The sequence below is a fragment of the Rana temporaria genome, chromosome 6 (assembly GCF_905171775.1).
Source record: "Rana temporaria chromosome 6, aRanTem1.1, whole genome shotgun sequence".
Lineage (NCBI taxonomy): Eukaryota > Metazoa > Chordata > Amphibia > Anura > Ranidae > Rana > Rana temporaria.
In genome coordinates this window covers 110,204,899-110,225,749 of record NC_053494.1, presented here as the reverse complement: position 1 = coordinate 110,225,749, position 20,851 = coordinate 110,204,899, and the positions used below count along the sequence as shown (strand labels likewise).

General features: G+C 41.1%; 1 protein-coding gene across 1 annotated transcript in view; it reads left to right on the top strand.

Moving 5' to 3' along the window:
- Positions 1 to 9,499: 9,499 nt before the first annotated feature.
- Positions 9,500 to 20,851, top strand: part of COL3A1 (collagen type III alpha 1 chain) — a 108,828-nt gene continuing 97,476 nt past the window's right edge. Inside the window, exon 1 of the mRNA XM_040357174.1 lies at positions 9,500 to 9,721. Coding sequence (XP_040213108.1) covers positions 9,637 to 9,721 — 85 coding nt within the window. The 5' untranslated portion in view covers positions 9,500 to 9,636. The remainder of the gene's footprint in view (positions 9,722 to 20,851) is intronic.

Genomic DNA, 20,851 nt, shown 5'->3' with positions numbered 1-20,851 from the left:
CGCCGCCAGTCCAAAATCCGGCCCAAATGAGTGGCTTAGTAGTATTGCCTGACGTCGGGCAGTTCAAGGCCTCCGTTCCGCTTGGGAAGCGAGAGCAAGTCATGCCACAAGCAGGGTTTCCTGTTCGCCCACACAAAACGGGTGAAGAGCGTATGCACCTGTTTAAAGGATGAAAGAGGGATGTTTATAGGAAGGGCCTGAAAGAGGTATAGGAACTTGGGTAAAATACACATCTTTATCAGATTACCCCTGCCGACTCATGAATGCAGGCCCTTGCTCCAACTCTCCAGCAGAGAGCGAGCTTTCGCTAGAATAGGTGGGAAGTTCAATGCAAACATGCGGGAGATGTCCTTTGGGATGTGCGTTCCAAGATAAGTTAGGGCCGAATCCGTCTATCTAAAGCGTAGGCTAGATTGCATGGACCGCAATACGTGGGGGGGCACAGCCACCCCCATGACTTCTGATTTCGAGAAATGTATTTTCAGGTTCGAAAGGGCTCAATAAACGTTGAATTCCTTGAGGAGATCTGGCAAGGAGATCAAGGGGTTTGTCAATGAGAAGAGAAGGTCATCGGCCTATGCCGAAACGGGGATGAAAGCAACCCATTCGCCTTTACCTGGGCCGTCGGGTTAGAGTAAATCTTTTTGACCCAGGTGGTCATCCTCTCTCCAAGCCCTATGTGGCGAAGTACTGAGAACATGTAGGCCCAATTCACCCTGTCGAAAGCCTTCTCTGCGTCTGTTTTTTTAACTTAATTTCTTTTTAATTGATTTTGAAATAACTGGTACATCAAAAAATTGTTTAGACAGGTGACCATCTAGCTATATACAAACAAGTCTGTACTCAAGAAGACACAGGGGGTACCCCCTGAGGACGCAATGTGGAGAAGGTTCAACATCTTAATGGTGTTGTCCCAAGCCTCCCTTGTGGGGATGAAGCCCACCTGGTCGAGATGTACCAGTGACTGGAGGTGTTGTGCAAGGCAGGAGGCCAGGATCTTCGAGAATATTTTTAGGTCCACCTTCAGGAGGGAGATGGGCCTGTAGCTCCCACAGGCAGCTGGGTCCTTGCCTTTTTTGTGAATTAAGGAGAGGTGGGCCCGCAGCGTGTCCCTGGGAAAGATGGCTTCCGAACCCAGCGCATTAAAAAGGATGCCATGCGAGGGTTAATCAAGGGGAGGAGGGTCTTATAATATTGAGCGGTATACCCATCCGGGCCCGGGGCCTTACCTGGTTTCATGGCCCCCACCGCTCCCTAAATTTCCTCCAACGAGATCCAACTCCTCCCGAACCTCTGCCGAGAGAGAGGGGACCTGAGAGGATGCGATATACTCCTCCACCGTGGCCTGAGAAGGCCAACTGTCTGGTAAGTTATACAAAGAGGAGTAGAAGTCACGGAACCCCTTTGAAATCTGTGGCCTTCTGGCCGTTTTGGCACTGAATATGTGGGATATTAGCCGCCAGTTTCTGCTCCCTCACCGCTCTAGCTAAAGTTTTCCCAAATTTGTCCCCCGACTCGTACGTGAGCTTACGGCAGCATTTAAGGGCTGCCTTGGCCCTGTAGTGTAGAAGATCTGTGATCTGCCTGCGAATCGACCCAAGCTCTGTTTCCAGGGCCTGAGTGGGGGCGTGTTTATGGCGGTCTTCGGTGGAGGCCAGCTTGTCAAGGAGATTGGCAAGTTGCTCGTTTCTAGCTCTCTTTATGCGCGCTCCGTGCTTAATGAGCACTCCACGGATGACCAATTTGTGTGCCTCCCATAGCGAGCCGAGTTCACAATCTTGGTTATCATTTTCTCAAAAGTAATGGGTTAATTCCCTGGTTACTTCTGCTAGGACCTCCGGAACCTGAAGGAGGCTTTCGTTCAAGCGCCAGAAGCGGGATCTTGATGAGGTACCCCCGGAGAGTGTGTAAGTGAGGGAGATCGGTGTGGTCGGACCAGGTGATGTGAGCAATCGAGGTGTTTGCGACTGAATGCAGTTGACTATGGGGAACCAGGAAGAAGTCTATCCTGGAATATAGTTTATGCGGAGACGAGTAAAAAGTGTAGTCACGTTCGCCTGAGTGCTGTAGGTGCCATACGTCGATCAGTTGCGCCTTGTTCAAGGCGCTGGCTATGCATTTCCTCTGACTCGGAGGGATGGAGGAATGGCCAGAGGATGTATCAGAGGCGGGGATCAGGGGGACAATAAAGTCACCACCCAAGATTAGTTGGCCCTCCGTGAACTACGTAAGCCTGTCTAGGGTAGCCTTGATGAATGTATCCTGATGCTCATTAGGGGCGTACAGAGACGCCAGCGTGAGTTGCACCTCCCCGACCAGGCCTTTGATGAACACAAATCGACCCCCAGGATCCTTTATTTCCGCCTGACATCTCCAAGGGAGCCTGCTGGAAAGGAGGATAGACACTGGTGGAGTGATAGGTCACCGGATAGAATCTATTTCTAAGGAGTGGTAAATTGTTATCCCTGAAATGAGTCTCCTGCACAAAGGCAACATCAGCGTGAGACATCCTCAGGTCATCTAGAAGCATGCGCCTCTTCTCCGGCAAGTTGAGGCCCTTCGCATTCAGCGAGATTATTTTAACCGCCTCCATCTCCCCAGACTGAAAGGACAGGGGGGAGATCAGAGATGAGAGATGACAATTAGGGGGAAGGAATACAAAGAAGGAAAAAGAGAGAAGAAGGAGAAAAAGGAAAAATTAGAAGGAAGAAGTACAAAGAGAACAGGTCAATTGACCCGCACAAACTAAGTTTACAAGTACTAAGTTGAATTGACAGCACACCACCGAATTACAGAGATGTGCATCGGCCTAATTGGGGGAGAAGTTGAACAGTAACCGGGAAGGAGAGGTCCCGTACCTCCCAACCACCCCAATCAGGAAAAGTGCAAAACAGAAGCATTACATATATTAATCTCAAACACAGCATGGTTTAACACAAATGACAATAACCACCACAACATAGAACAAATAACAGGAGTGCCAGCAGCCCCGCAAGTAGATAATACCACACCAGCCCCCATAAGCGTGCAGGTAAGGCTAAACCCTATTCAGGGGTCTAGGTAGAGGGCCCAGCCAGTCCGGCAATACGATCGGTTCCACCTCCAGAAGCTGGAATAGTGCCCTGCAGTGCCTCCGGTGCGCGCAGAGTAAAGGATCGCTGCTCCCTGCGAAAGGTCACCACGAGGGGGAAGCCCCATCGGTACGTGGCATTGCTTCTCCTGGCTAAATCCAAAAGGGGCTTCAGCATAGCCCGGTGCTGCAGGGTCATCCGTAGGCATGTGCAAAAGGGAAAAATTTGTTTTGTTTTGTTTTAATTAATTATTTAATTAATTTCATTAAGTTAGATTTGTTACATGTGTTAAATTCGTTTTCGGAATTCGTTCATTTTCGACCGAATTTAGAAAAATCTGGTCGAATTCGAAAAGATTTCTACCGGATTCGATAATATTTCAATCGGATTCGAAAACAAATTCTATTCAAATCGAATTCGAAATCAAATTCGAATGAAAATTGAAAGCAAATTTGAATCAAAATATAAAAATATAAATCGATTTCTAAAAAAGAATACAATAAAATAGAATATAAAATAATAAAACAATAGAATGAAAATCAAAGAATAGTAAAGAACAGAATGGAATTTAATAGAATGTAATCAAATACAATAGAATATGACCTGGCTTCTGCTATCTATCTTCTATCTATCTTCCATTTTCTGAAATTCGAAATTCAAATTCATATAGAATGAACTCAAATTCGAATAGAAAAATATTAGAATAGAGCAGAAAAAATATATATTTATATATATATATATATATATATATATATATATATATATATATATATATATATATATATATATATATTTTATTATTCTACTCTTCTAATATTTTTCTATTCGAATTTGAGTTCATTCTATATGAATTTCGAATTTCAGAAAATGGAAGATAGATAGAAGATAGATAGATGAAGCGAGGTCATATTCTATTGTATTTGATTACATTCTATTAAATTACATTCTGTTCTTTACTATTCTTTGATTTTCATTCTATTGTTTTATTAATTTATATTCTATTTTATTGTATTCTTTCTTAGAAATCGATTTATATTTTTTTGATTTTGATTCAAATTTGCTTTCAATTTTCATTAGAATTTGTTTTCGAATCGAATTGTTTTAGAATTCGAATAGAATTTGTTTTCTAAATCGATTCGAATAGAAGTTGTTTTCGATGTTCGATCGATTCGAAAACGTTCGTTCGGATTCGGTAAATTTGTTAATATTACAATTCGGGAATTCGTATGCTTCCGAATGTCCGAATAATGAAAAATTTGTCCGAATTTCGATTCGGAACAAAAATGAAATGCACATGCCTAGTCGCCCGTGAGATGTCCGGCAGGATCTTGAGCGCCGCTCCGTCCAGTTCCAAATCCTGCAGCTCCCATGCTTTACGGGCGATAATTTCCTTGTGGGTATAGTGGTGCAGGCAGCATATAACATCACGCGGCCTGGCGGGGTCCTCAGATCTGGGGCCCAAGGCACGGTGCACACGGTCCAACTCCAGCTGGCCCTGTATCTGCTCACCCGCCACTCTTTTGAAAATGTCTGTGACAGTGACCAGCAGATCCGACGGCTCCGTCGCCTCCGGCAGACCCCGGAGCCGCAGGTTATTTCTACGGCTCCGGTCCTCCATCTCTTCCATACGCAGCTGCAGGGCCGCCGATGACTCCACATATGCTCTCTGCGAGGATTCCAATGCCGACACCCTCTGATCAACAATCCCGAGTTCCTTTCTGTGCACTGTTTCCACCCGACCCACGAGGGCCTCTATGTCGGACTTTGTTGGGAGCGCCTGGAGGATGGCTTTTAGTTCCTCGTCCGCCCGGTACAACAAAGGTAGGTGCGGGGGTTGCTGGCCATCAGGCATCAGGGTTTGCGGAATGCTGGGGTTGATCTCAGGGCTCTGCGAGCCATCAGGGGAGGCAGGCCGGGTGTCAGCCATGAGGCTTGATGTCTGTGATGTGTGGGCTGTCACCATCTTGAATTCAGGGGAGCCCGACTGTAGAAGTTGAAAAAAACTTTATCTCTGCATGCCGGATGACTTGTGTGACTTATCTGCCACCAAATAGGGTTTAAGCCTAAATGTTTTAGTGCACTTTCTGCCTGGAAAACATAAATTTTTCTGGCCGCTGCTACAGCAGCAGCTGCAACAATACCTACTTTTTCAGGCATGTGTACATGTCTAATTTTTCTGGCCTCTGGTGCTGCACTGTGGCTGCAAAAACAAAACCAAAAAAAAAAGGCACATACATGTGTCAATTCCCCTTCATGATCGTTACCTTGTTGTGGTGAAGGGGCTTGCGTATCACAATGAAGCGACCACCTCTATGAGTGTGTTGGCAATGGCAATGTTGGCACACCCCAGATGATAAGGTCGTTGCTTCATTGTGAACAGATCAAAAGCGATCGGCTGGATCATTTTTCATAGAAAAAACATTAATTTTCTTTGTGATCATCTAAGGTGATCATTAAAGCCTACTAGGCCAACAATGGGCCCACACTGCAGAATCATTGTTTTCTGGGTCACTTAACTGTCACTGAACTACCTCAGCACGACCATAGGCTTTGAAAAAACCCCTTCGCCTGCAATCTCCAAAACGTTCATTGACGTCAGTGAGGACAAGGAACAGGACATGGCTAGCTTGGTATCCAACCTTGTGTAAATGGGGAGTTTGCGGTTGTGCAAATGGACTGTTTGCAGGTGTTTGCGGTGCATTAAACGGGGAGTTTGGCCTGTCAGAGTTTGGTCTGTCACTGTGAACCCTAACCCTATTACAGACAGGGTTAGGGTTACAGATAGGGTTAGGGTTACAGATAGGGTTAGGGTTAGGGTACGGTTAGGGTTACAGATAGGGTTGGGGTTAGGGTTACAGATAGGGTTAGGGTTACAGACTGTAACCCTAACCCTATCTGTAACCCTAACCCTGTCTGTAACCCTAACCCTAACCCTACCCTAACCCTATCTGTTACTCTAACCCTAACCCTAAGCTTTACACTACCTGATCAATATAACATCATACTTGATGTTTTAAAGCACGTTATTCCAAACAATTTATGAATGTTAGGTGATTTATGCCCTTTATGGATTAAAAACGGACTTTACGACAACTACGTAATTTTCCATGGGAGTTTTGCAATGGATCCCCCTCCGGCATGCCACAGTCCAGGTGTTAGTCCCCTTGAAACAACTTTTCCATCATTATTGTGGCCGGAAAGATTCCCTGTGGGTTTTAAAATTCGCCTGCCCATTGAAGTCTGTGGCGGTTCGCCCGGTTCGCGCATTCGCGAAAATATGCGCAAGTTCGCAATCGCCATTCGCGAACATGAAATTTTAGGTTTGCGACATCACTAATCCTGGGTAGTTCTGTTGAGCAAAACTCCTGACACTTCCAAGTAGAGTTAGAGTTTGTAGTTAAAGTGGATGTAAACCATCACATATACCCAGTGAAGTGAACAGCCTCAGATTATACACAGAGATGAAACATCCTCCTACAGAATTTTTACATGTATATGTATATCTGCTGTCTTCAGCTTTCTATATTATTTAGAATGTGCACATCCCGTTAGAAAGTTTTCTTCCTGTTTCAGCAGAGGGAGGGTAGTCTGGGCAAACACTGTGTGTGAGCTGATTGGCGGAAAAGCACCCCCCCCCATTCCACAGGCAGGTGAACAAAGAAACTTTCAGATCTGTGCAGTGAATAAAATCTCTGCTTATCTGTCTTTAAGTTCCCTCATTGACACAAATTTCCAGCTGCTTTTATCTCGTATGTCAGAGAGCTTGTCAGATGATAACAGAGGAACAAAGCAGCAGAAATACACAGGACTTCCTATGCGTGGGAAAGAGACTTCAAGTATAGTCAGAGGAACAGTGGCAAACAGCACTGAAGGTTACATACTCCTCTACTAGGTGTGCTAGCCTCTGGGAGCTGTTTAAGAAACTTATGTTACGTTGGTACCTCACTCCTTACCGTATATTTAGATTTGCTCCTGGAGGGTCCTCCCAATGTTGGAGACTCTGTGGGAGTACGGGTACCTTATATCACCTGCTATGGGTATGTCCTAAAATCACCCACTACTGGAACCTGATATACAACTTAGTAGCTCAGGTGCTTAATATTACTTTGTCTCCGGAACCGGGGATGGCGCTGCTATATCTGGAGATGGATTTAGTCCCATATCACCCACAAAATTTGTTGTCCCATATACTGTTGGCAGCTAAATTGGCTTTGGTCAGGAATTGGAGGGATATGACACCCCCAAGCCTGACCAAAACAATACAAATTATCCATACACATGGTACCCATGAACAACTTTTTGCCTCGGGACTGGGGCCACTCTGGTATAGATAGGATTTGGGAACCCTGGAATAGTTGGTATTACTCATGAGAATCTATACAAGATTTTCACTACAGTGGATAATGACTCGTTATATCTAACTGCATTCTCTGTTTAATTTAGTTCTGATGTGGCTCCCATTTTCTCTTTTCTTTTATTTGTGATTTTGTTTTTTCTCTCTATCTTTGTTAATTACCATTCTGCTATTGTTTTATGGTAAAGTTTTTATATTTCTCAGCCTTATCGCAACATATGGTTATCTTGGTCATGCATTTTTCTCCTATCAGATTGTATACTGTACTACTATGTACTTGATTTATATGTACTGCATTGTGATACCTGATGGACACTGTATTGTTGTCAAATAGTACATGTGTCTTCATACTTTGCTATTGTTATCTTGTTAACATTCAATAAAAACCTATTGAAATTAGAAATACACAGAACTTAGAGCTTTGGAGAGAGATAAGTAAACACTACAGATATATGTGCCCAGGTCAGATTTCATGAATGGGGTTTCCATCCACTTTAAGCTTCACTCCCACACATTTCTATTGGCTAATCAGTATAAGTCTCCATCAACACTTGTACAACCCCCAAAGTCACGTAACTTTGAACTGCAACTTTGATGCAACTTTGACGCAACCTTGGATGGTGTGTGACTTGGATGCAATTTTGGCGTTGACCAGTGATAATGGACAACTGTTTCATGTATATCATTCAGGTGTGACTTTCATGCAACGTTTGAGGGTTTACATTGCAGTTTATGGCGCTCAAGTCGCATGAAAGTCAGACCAAAGTAGTGCAAGAACTACTCTGAAGTCGCTACAAAGTTGCACAGATATGGTGAATGGTTATTATTGGAAAACTTGAGGTATGATTTCACAACAAGTTGCACACATGTGAATGGTAACTTATGGGCATCCTCACTGGTCTCTCTGCATGTGCACTTTATACCTGCAGCAGTCTGACCCCCATCTCATAAGCACATTATTTTGTTCTAGTAGATCTTTAAAGAGAACATATTGGATAAAAACTAACTTATGGAGCACATTGTAGGGTTTATTTACTAAAATTGTAAACAATCTGGTGCAGTTGTGCATGGTAGCCAATCAGCTTCTAACTTCAGCTTGTTTAACTCAGCTTTGACAAAAAAAAAAAAAACTTGGAAGCTAATTGGTTACTATGCAGAACTGCACCAGATTGTTCACTCTCCAGTTCTAATAAATCGACCCCAGTGACTAATAAAGGAAAGTAGCCAAAAGATTCAAGACCAGTCTATAAAAATGTTGCTAGAGTCAGCTGTGGGATGCATCTAAATTGCACTGACCAGAAAACAGTATAGCGCCTATATTTGCTTAAAATGACCAAACTCACACACATGTGAGAATTGTAATCCCTTTTTTGTTCTATAAAATTAGTACTTCATAATACCGTAATATAATCCTAGTTTAGGTGGATTTAGGTTACTTTTAGCTGACTGAAGGAACCCTTTGTAAATGTCCTAGATTATAAAATAAGATGTTACCAAATGCATTGAGTTGTTTGTACATTAGACAGGGACTTAATAATGACATTTCCCGGCTTACAATGTTTACAATAAAACATTGCAAGTACAACACAAAGCCAAATTCCAGCTCTGGCTTTAGTAAAATTTGTTCATACTGATTATTATTGCTTTTGGCACTTTGCACTTTATTTCTTGCACTTTAATATGTCCAATAGCATGTACCTATGTTTTCAATAATTAGACAATGAAATGAATCTTGTTGGTACTCAGTGTGTGGTGACAGATACAAGAACATCTGCCGTCTCTATATTTAGCAAGAAGTGAAAATTTGTAATCTACTCATTCACACAAGAGTACATAAGGAACATTTCTCCAGATGTGTTCTTTAACATCTCTTCCTGCTCTGTAAGGTCATTGGCAGGTCTCTGCATGTTAACTCTTCTAGAACTTAACTTGGCAGAAGTGTACAGTGGAAGCCCTATATGGGATGCTGCAGCGTTGAATGGGTTTAATGATGGAAACACCTCTCAAGTTTCAGAAAGGGGCTGGGATTTCATACATGCCAAAGATTTCCCTATTTAAGAACACTGCAAGGGAAACTCTGTGGCTAAGTTCTGTTTAAGGGTCCATCGTCGAAGGGGGTAGGGAAACAATTGATGGTGATAATTTGAGAAGATTCTTTTTCATATTTCATCCCCCAGTCTGCACTTAGAGTCTCATGTCTAACATTTAGACATGATGAGCTTTGTGCAAATATCCGCCCTCCTCTGCATCCTTGCAGTGGCTTACCCGTCCCTTGTTTTGGCACAGCAGCAGCAAGGTGAGTAACTGTCAAAATGTTATAATCTTCGCTCACCTTACTGTTCCTAACTGCTTAGATATTCAAGAGTCTAAAAGTTACACCCTTACTTAGAAGGAAAAGCAGACTGCTTAGTTTTTTTTTTCTTTTATGTTTTACTGGTTGCACATTTTCTTTTGGAATGCTGTACTACCTAGTAGTACATTGAAAAAAAAAAAGATTATGTAACTTTTTTTTTAGTTACTATCAACTCTTTTGTAAACAAGTACATTAAACTTAAAAGAGCAACAGGTTTCAGAGAGGACTTAGATGTGCTTGTCTGATGCAGATGCTACATCCTTCTACATCCCTGACTGCAATGTAATCTGACCTTCCCTAGGACAGCTAGAACAACACCATCAAGGCAGAGAAGGACCAAACCTTAACAATCTAGGAATGTGCTCTGTGCAGCCATGTGCCTAATAAATCCCTGCTGGAATGACGACTGTTTCATACAAAGGCATTATTAATTAATAGTAAAAAGAGTAACTTTTTTTAAATATTTTTTTTTTCTATTAACTTCCTATTATTAGCTTACTTGCAGTATTAGCATACTGTTCACTTAACAAAAAAAGGCAGTTTGTTTTAAAGAACTGCTTTTAACCAAAACATTTGTCTGATACACAAAACCTTTACAGTGCAGCATGCATGCTGCGACTTGATGTTTGCTTGCATATAGGATTTATTTACTTAAATATCATATGGAATGCAAAATACTTGGCACCCTTCTTCTACTCTAATCATTATACCGTATTTAAAATATTGAAAAGTGTTATTGAAACGTGCAAATTTATGCAAATAAGCTGCTACAATGTTTTTTTTTCAGCTGCAAATATCTAAGAAGTTATTTTGAAGGAAAATATAACGTTCTAAAAGATGGTCTTAGTAAAGCTGTGCCCTCATTCTAGAAAGTTGGTGACACTGTCCGCCAAAGATGTCATTTGTTTGATTTAAACATTCTTTAACAGATTTTTCATTTTAAAGTAAAAATCTGTTAAAGAATTTTTAAATCAATCATTGCTACAAATGACGTCTTTGTTGGACAGTGTCACCAACTTTCTACAATGGGGGCGCAGCTTTACAAACTTCTGCAACATGCATACTGGAAATCATTATGTTTTAGTATCGTTTCTAAAGAGATAAATATAATGTAAAAAATAACTATCTATGTAGAATTCTTGTAGATTTTTTTGTTTAGTAAAGTAAAAATCTCTTAAAGAATTTTTAAATCAAACAAATTTTTAAATCAAACAATGCTCCAAATTACATCTTTATTGGACAGTGTCACCAACTTTCTAGAATGAGTGCACAGCTTGTGTTATCATCTAAAGTCTACAGTTTGTAGTCAAACAGTGTTGCAGCTTAATATAAAAATGATGAATAATAAAAAAAAAACTTTCAAGCTCACAAACTAAACTGCATTCTCTAGGTGTTTGGGTATTTGAATGTTATTATTGCAAAGCTCAGCTACCTACATGAACATGTTTCTCCAAGTTATCATCCCAGCAACTGGCTCTTTGTGTTAAATCACAGCGCAGGATTAATGTGTCATGACTGGCTGTAACAGTTTCCATGTAGTCATAACTTGCTCTAGGCTATGAATATTCATCCTATGTTGTAACAGCTGGAAGGCACTGTGTAAAGTATACCCTCTGTAGTCTGAAAAAGCTGGCAATGAGCAAAATATGATCTCATGAGTTCTAATATACAGCATGTCGGTTTAGAAAACCATTTGCAAATGGGATTACATTTTGTCTTTGGTTGTCAAGAAGCATAAGAAATAAATCCGAAACCTATATCTTGTACTATTATTGTTCTTTTGTTACAAGACAACCCTCAGCTAGTTTTCATTCAATCATTTGTATTCCAAATTTCCCAGTTTCAGAAACTGCTGACCTTTGTTAGGATTAGGAGGGAGTGACTGAGAAAGGGAAAGATTCTAAAACCAATCTATTGTCGCCATCTGGTGGTACTTCTTTGTAATTTCTGTCTCTGAAAGACATGCCACACCTTTTTCCATGGCTCTCAAAAGAAATCCATATTGGAAATCATTATGTTTTAGTATCTGTTCTAAAGAGAGAACTGATAGTTAATCTTTAAATTATATTTGTCTCTTTAGAAAAGATACTGAAACATAATGATTGTAGAATTATTGCTTTTTTTTCATGTTATGTGATCATATGTATCATTATATTTAATATTATTTAACCTTATCATCTTTGAAAGCATATTAATACATGTATAAAAATAGAAAGGTTAAAGAAGCAAACATGAGGTTTATTAACACATTTATGAGTATATAACCTTTATAAGATTTAACCTTAGCAATGGCAGTCATTAAAATAATAGTCATGATGTTTAACATGAAATCTCTAGTAACACAGCTACATAGACTGGTTAATGGTAGTAAATACACTTAATATACACTAAAGCATGGGTGCTCAACCTGTGGCCGTCCAGCAGTTGCCAAACTACAAGTCCCATGAGGCATTGCAAGGCTGACAGTTAAAAGAATGACTCCCAAAGGCATGCTGGAACTTGTAGTTCCACAACAGCTGGAGGGCCACAGGTTGAGCACCCATGCCCTGGCCTGAAGCATCATTTATGTGTGTATATACTTTGGGAAAATGCCTGTATAACAGGATGTACAGTTTTTATTTCATGTGCCCTGTGCTGGCACCATTTCTACACATCCTCTTCTTGCCATGGATGGTAGCAGGCATTGTACCAGTCTTTTTAGCTGATATAGGAAAACAAATTGTTCTAATGAAGGCACACTGACCACACTGTGCCCTAGACCTTAAAGGTAATCTGTGAATAGGCAATGGAAATTCAACAATTTTAAACCTTTTTTACTGCTTATTACGAATATATACATACTTAAGTGTTCATAGTCGGATGACAAATTATCTTTAAAAACAAAGTGCTATCTGTTGCATACAAAGACAGATGGGAGGGTAGATGTTGATTAGATTTTCTTATTTTTTTGAGGTTTATTGTATATTTTGCATATGTCTGAGGCCTCGTACAGACGAGGGAACATGTCCAATGAAAACGGTCCGCGGACCGTTTTCATCGGACATGTCCGCTCGGAGATTTCGGTCTGATGGCTGTACACACCATCAAACCGAAATCCCTGCGGACAGAGAACGCGGTGACGTAGACGACACCGACGTTCTCTATTGCGCGAGTTCAATGCTTCCACGCATGCGTCGAATCAATTCGACGCATGCACGGGATTTCGGTCCGCTGGTTAGACGTACTAACCAGCGGACATGTCCGACAGACAGCTCTCCAGCGGACAAGTTTCTTAGCATGCTAAGAAACTTTAGTCCGCTGGAAATCTGTCCGCTAGCCTGTACACACGATCGGATCTGTCCTCTGAAACTGGTCCGCGGACCAGTTTCAGCGGACATGTCCGGTCGTGTGTACGAGGCCTCAATGATAAAACATATCTGCACTCTCTAAACACTCGTACTTGTAAAACTTCCCTTCATGTATACAAAAGTGGGTATTAACCCTGAAAAAATAGACATATAATGGTTGATTTACTAAAGGCAAATAGACTGTTAACTTTGTAAGGGGAGTTGTACTTTACAAGGGAGTTTCCTCAGAGCTTAGAGAATGAGGTGAATCCCTTCTGACTTCTTCATCTAGTCATGTGCAAGGAAAAATGATGTTGTATTTTCCTTGCACAAAATGGGTATCCTTTGCAAAGTGAGAGTTCAACACAGTCACCAAACTCTGGGGGAAAATTCCTTTGAAAAGTTCAACATTGCCTGCAAAGTGAACAGGCTATTTGCCTTTAACAAACCAAGCTGATAGTACCAAGATACAGACAGATTGGGCTCAGCGATTTGGCTAACTGGAGTGAAGCTTTTTATGGTACCCATGTTAAGATGTCTTTGGTGGTAAAAAAAAAAAAAAAAGGATGACAGCGTGATTTTGCAGTTTTCCAGCAAGTTCTGGAAAGTTAGTGATGTTTTTCCACTCTGTTGTATGTATGAGAAGGAAAATCTACAAGGTATAATTCTTTTCCCAGCTTGTGGTTGATTAGTCTACTGTAAGCTTGGAACTGTGCCCTTGGATAGATCTCCTCTCTGCTGTAGTTCTGGACAAGTACTGTATTTACTTATACTGCTGGATACCTTATGGCTCCCCACCTGAATTGGGGGAGCTCCAAACATGCTGCTTCCATTGGAATATGGAAAGGTAATTATATTCCATAAAACAATGGCTGCCTGAAAGCAACCAAGAGCATACATCCTGAGTTTTTTCGCAGATTGGTTAAGATTTAAATTTACCATCCTGTACCATGTCCATAGTTCAGTATAGTAAAATGAGCTGATGCCGTACCATGTAGGTCTAAGCCAGTTGCCCTTTTGCTATGCAACTAATGTAGCCTATTCAGAGGAACAGGAGGATATGTCAACAGGCAGTTGAGAAGAACCTCTGAGGCTGCCTGTGAACAAAAAACCTGACGAGGAACTAGCTAAAGACTATGCCAGTCAGTCTTTGCAATATCCTCAAGTCTGCTTTGGGTCACTTTGGTAAGGTTGTGAGACAGTTTGAAGTGACTTAGGCCTCGTACACACGGACGGACTGTCTGCTGAAATCGGTCCGCCGGACCGTTTTCAGCGGACATGTCCGCCCGGAGATGTCTGTCTGATGATTGTACACACCATCAGACAGAAATCAGCGCGTACACGATACGCGGTGACGTGGCCGCGCCATCGCAGCGACAATTACGCGGCGACGTGCGCGGCCCTGGAAGGTCAATGCTTTCACGCATGCGTCGAATCACTTCGGCGCATGCGAGGGATGGCGGCCGAGCGGACATGTGCGGTGAGTCTGTACAGACGACCGAACATGTCCGACGGACAGGCTTCCAGCGGACATGTTTCTTAGCATGCTAAGAAACATTTGTCCGCTGGAAAACGGTCGGCTGGACAAATGTCCACTGGAAACCTGTCCGGCAGGCCGTACACACGACCGAACATGTCTGCTGAAACTGGTCCGTGGACCAGTTTCAGCAGACATGTTCGGTCGTGTGTACGGGGCCTTAAAGGAGAAGTCCAGCCTAAGCTGATTTTGCACTCCTGTGATGCGTTTTTAGCAGAGAGAACGCTAAAGTCCGCTCTCTGCTCCACATTCCAAAGTTATTACTAATTACATTGTCTATTTTCCATTAACTCACATTGTCCCATTTCCCCTTTTCCTCAACCTGCAATTTAAAAAAACAAAATATCAGCTGAAGTCTGTAAAGGAATTCTGTACTGTCAAGCTGATATGTAATGGAAGTTTGTCTTTTTCTTTCAAGTACGAATTAATGCCTCTCTACTGCATCCATTACTTTAGATTTATCAGCTCTTCGCAGATAACAGAAGGCCTGGATTGTGTAAAGAATAAAGGCCTGATTACATTTGTTACTTATGTAAGTCTTAAGTGTATGTCAAGGCAAAAAAAAAAAAATGCAGTACTTCTTTGCAATACATGAGTATTTCCTTATGCTTCAAGAAAAACAGAAATGCACACCTAGCGCATTACAAGAGATAATTTAATAATAATTTTTTGTTTGTATAAAAGTGGGTACTCACAAAATGCAACTGACAAAAGGCCATAAACACAGTGTATGGACATGCACAGAACACGGGGTACAGCTAACGCAGAGCTAGGCCTAGTGGTAATGTACTAGGCGTGCACGCCTTCCATTTCTGTTTTTCTTGTAGTTCCTTTCCACCTAGCTTTGGGATACCATATATACCTTTTACACCACCATTTTATCTGATATCTGTTACGTCACACCTTGGAAGACCTATTAGCGCTTTTTGTATTTTCTTATGCTTGACTTAAAGACCTTCTCCCTAGTGTCTCCCTGCCCACTTGTCTTTTTCTAAACTACTTAAACCCTCTTAAACCCCACTTTCTATCATCCACAATGTAGAGACTTATTGTTCTTTAATCCAAGGTAAGTATCAAGAGGACTTTTTACACTTCTTGAGATAACACATGAAGTGTGCAAGGGACACATAGCTGCTCTGAATTTCTGTCTGATCAATTTGCACTTATCGAATAGTTATAACAAAGCATTTTAAACTGTATATTTAAAAAAGAATGGTCAAAGCTTTTTTTTCTCATACTTCTCTTGTCGGGAGTGCACTTACTTTTGTTCTACAGTGACCCAGAGTCAGCTAATAGCGGGCAATTGCCAGCTTTCAGCTGACAAGGCAGAGACAGAGGCTCTGGATGGATCTCAACAATATTACCACAATCTACTTGACTGCCAATTAACAGCTGACTCCACCTCATAGTTTCCTGTCCTTTCCCCAGACAGGTGCTCCAGTGTATGCTGGAGGAGCAAAGTGGAGACCAGTGACCAGCTCCTGCCACCTCTTCCCAACCCCCCTCAGTGTGACAGCAGATGGGGGGTTCTTTTCTCCACACCCACTGTCACAATTCAAAAACAGCATGGTCGTACGGAGCCCCACCCACACGGCTGCATCTTTTATTCACAGTTTGAATGAACTACGAGGAAGCTGATAAGCGCCCCCTTGTAGTTCATTCACAAGCCCTGCAGCTTTCAAACTGACAGTCTGTATGGAGATACAGGCTGAAGTCTGCAGGGCTTGTCTACAGAAGTCTGACATTATACCCCTGAGTAAATGATCACATGTGCAATGTTTTCCAGACTGCTGCAGGAAAACATCATAATGCACATTTTGTTTCTGCAACAACTTGCATTTATTATGAAAAAGGTGAACTTATCCTTTAAGAGGAACAAAACATGAAAAACCTGAGAAAGTGAGAAAGTACAAATATACTGTATGTGTATCAAGATGGATGAAAACTGAGGGGAAATCTAAAAGTGTACATGTACATCAGTGGAACAGGAGGTGATAGGAAATCTTCAATTGGAAAATATTTTTGTAAGAGAGGATTTCCTCCCACTTTTGGAAGGCTTTCTTTTTCATTTCTGAATGAGATACAGACACAGAAATCAAGGGTTTTTACCCTTCACTGCTGTATTAAAAAAAAATGGTTTGGGTATAGATACACTATAATGTTTTGGGATGTTTAAGCAGGACTAAAGATCTTCAATTTGTTTTAATGGTTCAGTGTAGGAGTGGGTACAGACACAACATTTCTTAAGATATCAGTTATTATCAATAGAAAACATCACAAAACATCAAGAGAAAACAACAGATATGTATCAATAAAAAAATTATAAAATGCATCTAGTGTACCAATCTTTTAAATGACCCTGCCCATTAGTACTTTGGGAAAGGAAGGGCGTGGGGCATGACTGGGAGCCAATCGTGTCTGCTGCATACATATATGCTGGCAAGGAACTTGTAGACAGGAGCATTGATGAGAGAATGTCTCATCATTATGCTACTGCTCCTTCACAGTCACAGGCTGAGGGCGGTAAGGTGACCAGTATGTGTTGCTTGACTATATTTTAGAAAAGTCAGGTCACCAGCCGGATTTTTTTGCCAGCAGGGAGGTGTAAATCTCAGGGCTGCAGAAACAGGGATACAAATCCGTTTACAGGTAAACAGCTCCTACAACTGTACTTCAAGTATGTATTAAAGTGGAGGTCCACCCTAAAAAAAAAAATTGCCAAAAAGGCTACAAAAAATTGATTTTTTTTATATATATACTTACCTGTTACTAGGCAGATCGTCCTAATCTGACACTTCCTTGTCCGCGGTGGTCTTCTTTCGTCTCCTCCTCGCGCTTATCATGGTAAATGGGGAGCGATGTCTCCTGGGACCTTGTGTGTGTCACAGGAGACATCCGCCCATTCACATAGTGCTGTGCGAATTGCGCATGCGTATTATGGAACCGGGAAGTGAAGCCACAACGCTTCACTTCCTGATTCCCTCACAGAGGATGGCGGCGGGCAGCCGAGACCCGAACGATTGCTAAGCTTCGGCTGCCGACATCATGGGCACCCTGCATAGGTAAGTGTACTTATTAAAAGTCAGCAGCTACCGTGTTTGTAGCTGCTGACTTTATTTTATTTATTTTTTAACGCCGGACCTCCGCTTTAAACAGTTTTTTTCTGGAATTCAGCTTTTAGGTCAAATAAAAGATGTAATTGATCATATCTAGAGATTTCAGCAGATTCTCAATTTAAACATTTACAGCTTTTATATTAGATTTGAGTTTGTCTTTACTTCATTGTCAAATTTTGCAGTCTTTCATTTAATATTAAAAAGGTAAATTAAAGTAAAAGTTGTAGGTATAAAAACATTAGGGCTGTTACTGATTAAAATTTTCGTGTTCGATTAATCGATTTTTTTTTTTAATCGATTAATCGACTAATTTTGATTAATTATAATGCACATACAGATCCAACTACTTTTAGCTGATCTCCTTGCATTGCAACTCATCATTAGTAAGTGGTAAATGTGGTATACACTAACTATATACAATCACCCGACACTAGTTAGTTTCCACAATCCATGACTTAACTTCACAGTTCACACAAATACGTTTTAAATTCAAACTGTATCACTGACATAAGTAATTTTTTCTTATTAAACATTAAGAAAAACATAGCAAGTTAGTTTAACTTTAATTATAAAACATATCTAGTATATTGACTGTCAGTCACTTTATAGTAGGCAAGTAGACATCACTTTAGCCAGTCACGCAAACATACCAGAGTGTTTACATTTTCTGGAAGCAGACATTTTATTGACAATATACCCTAAAGAACTGAACAGTCTTTCGCACGGAACAGATGTTGCCGATACACAAAGAAATGTCTGCACAAAACTGCTTAGGACAGGAAAACAATGGTTATTTTTGCCCCTTCCCCTGATGGAGCCTGATGCATCCTGCTGCTCAACAGATGCAAAGGTACCTCAATCCAATGGGTGCAGTTTGCTCGCATCCAGCAGGGTAAGCCTCACTGTCTGATCGATCAAAACAAATTAAAGATTAATTGAGGAATTGATCTTTCATTTCCCCAGCCCTAAATTTAAAAAAAAAATATCTAGACTCACATCTTTGCTGCAGCATTGGTGTGATGCTGCAGCTGTTCCACTTTGGCTGTAAGCCCGAGAACTGAATGATCAAATGGCTGCTGATTGCTCAGTTCTTAGTCTATTTAGAGCAGATGGAAATGACTGTCAGGCCTCGCACACACGACCTAGGAACTCGACGGGCGAAACACATCGTTTTCCTCGTCGAGTTCCTTGTTAGGCTGTCGAGGAACTCGAAAGGCAAGTTTCTCCATTCCCGTCGAGAAAAAAGAAGACATGCTCTCTTTTTGGCTCGACGGGATCCTCGACAGTTTCCTCGTCGGAAAATGTGCACACGACCGGTTTCCTCGGCAACAAAAAAATCCCAGCAAGTTTCTTGATGGATTCTGCCGAGGAAACTGGTCGTGTGTACGAGGCCTCAGTCATTGCTCTCCGCTCTGCTCCTCCAGCATTCACTGGAGCGCCGAGCTGTGGAGAGGGTGAGCACAGTTGGCTTTGGCTCTCAACCTCACGCTGAAAGGTAGAGCCAGCTGTCAATCAGGCAGCCAGGTGGATCCCGACAATATTTCAGAGCCTGGCGTGCCCTGCTATGTCAGATGATAGTGGGCTATAGCTCGCTGGTAGACAATTCTGGGTCAGAGGATTGCAAAAAAAAAAAGTGCACTCCTGTGACCCACACAAGCAGGATGAACAAAAGAGCCTTGGCCCTACTTCTCTTTTAATTTTAATATGCAAAGGCAGGGAAGATTGATGACTGGAAATCAAATGTCTTAGAATGCTCAGTGCCATGCAATTGACAGCAGCCAGCAGTGAGCTGCCATTGTGCTCTTAATAGGGTGATTGTTTGTTGGATTGTTTTTGTTAATTGGTATGTGATTTTCCTACAATAAAAACTCACTGACATGATTCATGGAAAAAAGGACAATGAAAGTGATCAGAATTATGCTTATTTTCCAACATTATTTCTTGTAAAACATTTGACTCTGGAGAATGCAGCCTCTATGAAGAAACTGTTCACATTACACCATCTGGTTACAGACAATTTTGAAAAATAGAAGCAATTATGACTTGGAAGAATATCATTGCATTTCTACAAACATAAAACACTATGACATCAAGTAATTAAAACCAAATCATTTGCACGAATAAAAAACATTTTAATTTGTAAAGATTACTAATCATTTAAACGGAATGTCATATGACTCTCTTTGTCAGCTGAAATGGTGTTTATGCATTTAAACTTTATCTATGTTTTTGTTTTGTATATATTAGAGAGGGGTTACAACAGCTGCCATGTTCTTATAGATGCCTGCTTCCCCAATAGAGAGATTCACTCTCTCTGTTAGTCCTGGTTAATGGGATGGGAAAAGAAAACATGTTTTAACTGTCACATTAAGAGGAATAGAGGAGAAATTCTCCATTTGGCATACTCTCCCAGCAACAACTGTCTAAAAGTCATTCTCTTCACTTCCTGTTGTGTCGACACACTGGGATATAGATGGCAAAAAAATGTACAGGATTTTTAACCATTCCCTTACTCTGCCCAAAATAACATATATACAGTATATATATATATATATATATATATATATATATATATATATATATATATATATATATATATATAATGGTGCAGTGGTGTAAGTGCCATAAATATTCTAGAGAGTCACTATGGAGTTTGTTTTACTTTGTCTGACACCAACAACTGTGCCTTTTCCCCCCCAGAAATACCAATGATGGGACCTTTTTATTTCCACTCTCTATTTAGTGTAGGACTGAGTATGTTTTAAAAAAATGAAAACTAGGGGAAATGGTGCAACACTACAAATCCCATGATGTGAAGGCACACCCAACTTTCCTCACTCCCACTTTATTGGCCACACCTCTTATGTGTCCAATGAGCATTTTTTTTCTTATACATAGGTGTCCCTCTTAAATATTTTCAAACATTGGCAGTTTTATATATTATGAGATCTTCACTGTACAGGTACCCCACAACACTTAACACTCCATGTCCACACATACAATCATTACTTCCCTCATTCAACCCCGCTACTATTGACAAGACTAAACTTTTTTCTAACACATACATAACTACATGCCCCCTGGATCCTGTTCC